This window comes from Atta cephalotes (assembly GCF_000143395.1).
Source record: "Atta cephalotes unplaced genomic scaffold scaffold00016, whole genome shotgun sequence".
Lineage (NCBI taxonomy): Eukaryota > Metazoa > Arthropoda > Insecta > Hymenoptera > Formicidae > Atta > Atta cephalotes.
The window spans coordinates 1,765,915-1,771,813 of NW_012130080.1; the positions used below are offsets into that span (position 1 = coordinate 1,765,915).

Genomic DNA, 5,899 nt, shown 5'->3' on the forward strand with positions numbered 1-5,899 from the left:
TACTATATATATATATATATATATATATATATATATATATATATATATATAAAAAGAAACCACAATATTTAGAATGGAACAATTAAAATAAAATAATCCAAGTTCATTATAGTAGCGATGTAATACCTAACGAGATATTTTATATTTAGTCAATAATTTGGAAATAGGTAAAATATTAGAAATTATACGCTTACTTATAGCGAAAAACGAAAGACTTGTTCCCATCAAATCATTTTAATTATGCGTATTATGTACAATAAACATAGACAAGTATTGTACAATCATGTCGACGACTTTCTACACACGACAATAATAATATATCTAAAATAGTATACCACATTTGAAACGCCAAAATTTTGCAGTATACGACGAGGCGCTTATTGTAAGATCTTAACTTCCTTTTTCGTCTTCTTAACTCTGTCTGTATATATTTTAAACGCCGCATAAAAATATGTGTTAATACTAAAGCTTCCATTTTAAAAACAACAGTACATATGATTTCAATCTTTTACGATTTTCTCTTATTAATTAAATTAGAAAAAAGAAGATTAAATAGAGGCTGTATAAAAATTTTAAAAGGTGTTATTAAGCTTGGTCAATGGGGATCTGTGTGTCCCTTGGCAGATTTGTGCTCTGGCTCAACAGAAGAATAAAGAAAAGCTAAAGACTTCACAAGAAGAATAAAAAATAATTTGTAATAGATTAGTGTCGTAGTATGCAACATTTTTTCGAATTCATTAAGGAAGAATTCCCAAATGAAATTAAATAAATGTTTAAGGTAATCTCTTACTATGAAAATAGCATTATACAATAATGATTTAATTCATCAGAAAAAATATACAGATATTAAAAAAGAAAGGATCTCTCAAGTGATATGGATCATATAGCATTCGTGAAGCATTAATATAATTAGTGCATATTATGAGAAATCTGTTTATATGCTAACTAACTGATTCCTGCAAAAATTTCAACGATCATGTAAACATAATTATAGTTTAAAATAAAATAATAGGATATATACGAAAAATGTAATAATAGGATATATACGACAACAATTTCTCAACGATAAAATTATAAGTTATAAGTTTTTTTTTACAATCCTTAATAAATACATAATTAATTAATTAAAATTGTGAATGACATTAAAATAATTACAAAATCACAAAAAGAAATAAATGCAGTATCATAGCTGTTTCATCACTACGATTATGCCAATTGAACTTAATTGACGTATAATGTTATATAATAGTGACATTAATAAAATACTATTTGTTTTTATGAAAACATATTTTTTTCTCTAATAGTCCCATTCTGTATACGTTCTGATTATACAATGTTGAAATGTTAAAAGAATATAGATACTGAAACATTTGTAAAATTTTCATATAATTGTTTCTCTTGCAAATTTCATAAAATATTTGACTCAATGTATGTGTACAACATGGATTACATTCAATACACAGAATAAGACTATATGTAAAAAAAGTTAGTACAAAAAGATAATAATCCATTCATGTTAAAATTCCAAATTTTTATGAAGTAAATAGTTTGCATTAATGATGTAATTATATGTTAATAACAATGTGATTGAACAATGAGTATGTTCGTAAATTAATATTATATATTATGTCACCAAATATTTAATTTTTCAATTAAAAGCATGTTTATATAACTCTACTGTTTGCAATACGAGTTGAAAACACATACCATTAATATGGGCGTATCATTGTCACTAGATGAGGCACGGAAAGCTCAGCAAAAGGAAATATTCAGCTATATCAAACTATTTTTATAAATCCGTAGTCTAGATACACGCTATATGTTATTAACTAGACTTCAATCACTTCAAGAAATTATAAAGCTTCACGTATATCTGTAATATGTTTATTCTGTAATTCATAATCTTGTGAAAATCTAATACTTTGTGTAGCTTTTGTTAACCAAATTAAGAAATTATATTATTAATTATATGATTAATAGGTCGTGAAAATTTGTGAGATTTTCATATGGCTAGCTACGCCGCTTGAATTATCCAAGTTGCATTATTTCTATTTTTTTTAGTTTTACATAAAAAAAAAGTCTTGCTCATATTCAACGAAGATGATTATATATAATTGCATCAGCCCTACGCATCTCAGTATTGTTCGGAAAAATCCATCGCTAAATCTTATGAATTTTCGCGTCCTATTGATCAGATTAGAAAGAAAAAATTTGAAGTATCAGCGAAATATATTAGTATCTTCACATTTTCATTTAATGAGACATCGTTAGTAAAAATAGAGGGTTAATCCGTTCTCTGTATAAGAGTTATATATTTTTATATTTCTAATATATTACTTTAAAAAAACGGGTAATAGATTGAGTGTTAACTTTGTTAGTTTCAGGACATTTCTTTTTATAACCAGAAACGGTAATATACTTTGGTACATGTATACTTCATCGAATGCACGAGGATGGCCTTGATGTATAATTTCCACTTCTCCAGAAGCTGTATGATTTTATGTGCGTGAAAAATGATTATAAAAATCGAAGGATTAATGTTTGATATGCGTTATTCATAAAGCTGATTTATATATTTATACATATATATCTGTTAGTGGTACATGTTTTTACTCTATCACTGTTGATTGAATTTGTATACAAATTTGTATTTAAATTACAAATTCAATAATATATTTACTGTATAATATATTTCAGAATATACATTACAAATATAACAGTTTAATCTGTTATGATTGTGGGTAGCCAAATATAAAATTTATGAAATAACATTATAGGAAACTAAACTCAAGGCCTCCTCGCCAAGTATATTAAGTTCTCATTTTAAATTATAAATTTAAAATTTGAAGAAAATATCAGTACACTGTTTATTAGACAACTCGTGTGTGTGTGTGTGTACAGGACTGATAATTTAGAACTAAATAATCAGTTTTTTCCTACTCTTCTCATATAAAAAGTTTCCGTGTTCTACGAAGTACATTGAACAGATATTTCCATAAACATCGGAACTGATTATAAATGAAAAGTAGGAAATACCGATCAGAGTAGATATATATTCTGCGCTAATTTTTTTTCCTAGATCTACAAAAATATATAATTATATATCGCAATATTATGCATTTTTTATCAACATGGCAAGAGGGCATGACAGAAATATTCTACTAAATTCTTATTAAATTCCATGAAAATCTCGCTTCATAATGTATCACGAATGTCTTGTAATACAGAAATTTTTGTACAGTTCTGAGGAAAATACATTTTTAATGAAGATAACGTTAAATCCTGTTTGCGTAAAAGAGCTACGCAAACGGTATAAAATGTATAATAGTATTAGTTTATTGTGCAAATTTCACAGTAATTAAATATTTAAGGATATCATTTTTTTTTTAAGTATCTCCAAATAAATGCATACATAATAACATATCATGCTCTCTATATTTTTTTACATATGTATATTATATTAAAACTTACACCTTGATTAGTTTTCACATTATCTAGTTTTCCATTTTTATTCGAACTTGTACATCTAATTTTTAGTTTAACATCTGTTTAACCCTCTGCTTATAATATAACTGAAATATAAACAATTTTTATTCCCCAAAATGAAAAAGAAATTTATAAAATCCAACACACACACAATGTGTGATAATTATAAAAAATTATTAAATGGTAAAAAAGTCAAAGATCAATTGGGATTATTTGTAAAGTACATAACACAATTTTTACATTTTCTCCTGAAATATGCCATCAATCATAAAAATATTTTCTTATATCTGTATATCAAGTATTTGTTTGTTCGACTTTCTCATATTCTAAGTAAAATATTCAAAACGATAGAAGTATTAAAATTAAAAGTAAATATTTATATAATTATCCTTAGTCCCTTTGTAATTGATATTTCTTGTACTATTATTCCATTAAAATTATTAACTGGCTTAATCTGCAAATTAATAATTTGCACAAAATAGTGGAACTTAGTTAAGTATGTTCACTATTCGATACAGCGCACTTAAGTTTCAGCCATTTTTCTAAAATAAATCTTTCGAGAAAAATATATATTCCTTAAATAGATACATAACCCCGGATAATATTTCAATGTCTCTTGCGATTACTAAATTACGATGAATAAGGAAACTTTTATATAGCTTGAGTTTTTAAACAAATAGTATAGATAGATGGATAGAAACACTTACAAAAGTACATAATATTTAATTACGCACTAATTTACGTTGCCAATCGTGGGTCACTTGTAGAAGTCTACTAATTATATGCTTTATGAGACTTATGAAACTTAGTTCTCTTAAGACTCACCAATTTATAATACATCATAATTTTTCTTTAACATTGATAGGATTTTCTTACATTAGGGATTACTATTCAAATAAATGTGTCCACGTAAATTCTGCATCTTTATATGAATATGGAACATGTCTTATTATTATATAATTGTACATTTGATGCAGTTTAGAAAACGATCGAGGGTTAGTTATGTCAAAGGGATGTATCCAACACTTACAGAATGCGCTTTGCTGGGACACATTTCTCGAAACATTTTCTCAATAAATGGTTGCCTGAAAGGAAAATAAATACAATATGATCATTGCACATTATAAAATTTTCGAGGATGAGTACTAATAATTCAAGTGCATTTAGAGAAGGTCAAATATAAAATTATTGGGCTCTCACGACGGAAATCTAATTATATTCTGGAATCTAGCCAAATTGGTAGAAGACTGTCGATTCGGTTGTATTTGGTAGTAGCAACGCTAACATTACCGTGATCTCACTATGAAAATCATAAAATGTCTATTCTCTATTAAAGTCTAATGTCTAATTTCTATTAAAAGATATAACTAAATATTAAATATATTCCAAAATATCGTTTTAAAACAGCTATGTATGTATATGTTACGTAAGTATGAGTCATCTTTCCTAAATTAAAATTATGTAATACTTCACTATAGAAACTAACCCTTTTAAGTTTTTAATAACGTTTGGCAATAAAACGAAAACATTAAACAATTTTTAATACTTTTTACTAAGAATTTTGATTTTAGTTTAATGATATAATTTGCGTCAGCAGAATATTTATTTCACAACTGTCAAAAATTTTCTTCTAAGATAGGACTATTCTTTTAGATCGAAAAATAATCCAATCAGCACGAAGAAAACTTTTAAGAATTACAAACTAAACACTCTGCTAAGCACGGTCTATTATTTCTAAAAATTGTGTTTTAATGTTGCTAAACTTACTTAGCATGAAGACCACCACCAGGAGGCAGATAAGGAAAATGATCGCTTCCTCTAAGAAGTTCCAACATTTTTAGATAATCAAATTCACTCTTGTCCTCCTCTTGGGCGACTATTTCTACAAATATAAAAGAAAAATATTAAAATAACTTAGATATTTTTCGTTAAAAAATTATTAAACTTATAAAAATTATGAACTTATCAATTAATAAATAATATAATAGCTAATTATGTGATTTTCTTAGATTATGTGCAATTCTAAATGCAACTATCCAAACATACACTTAACAAAATGTGCTTGATATATGATTCAATATTATCAAATTTATAATTCAATATTCCATAGATGTAGCAATTCAAATTTTCCATAGATATAGAAATTATCTGGTTTTTCAAACCAGTTGTTATTTTATACATTCATATGTAATTAGAAGTATACATTTCCATACATATTCTTCTTTATTAATAATAAATAAGAATAAAAACGTGATAATCTATTGAAAAAAAATATAAACTATGTTTATACATCCCAATTTATAATACGATGATTTTTTACATGCATTTTGTCAAGATGCTTGCGATATAATTAGCAAATATAGAATAATTAGCAAATATCGAAATATATACACACACACACACACACACACAC

At 25.9% G+C, this 5,899-nt stretch overlaps 1 protein-coding gene across 1 annotated transcript in view; it reads right to left on the bottom strand.

Moving 5' to 3' along the window:
* Window positions 1–4,440: 4,440 nt before the first annotated feature.
* LOC105618209 (protein phosphatase 1B) overlaps window positions 4,441–5,899 on the bottom strand; it is a 6,064-nt gene continuing 4,605 nt past the window's right edge. Inside the window, exons 3-4 of the mRNA XM_012199751.1 lie at window positions 5,254–5,368; window positions 4,441–4,571 (exon numbers count right to left, since the gene is read on the bottom strand). Of these exons, the coding sequence (XP_012055141.1) occupies window positions 4,487–4,571; window positions 5,254–5,368 (200 nt within the window). The 3' untranslated portion in view covers window positions 4,441–4,486. The remainder of the gene's footprint in view (window positions 4,572–5,253; window positions 5,369–5,899) is intronic.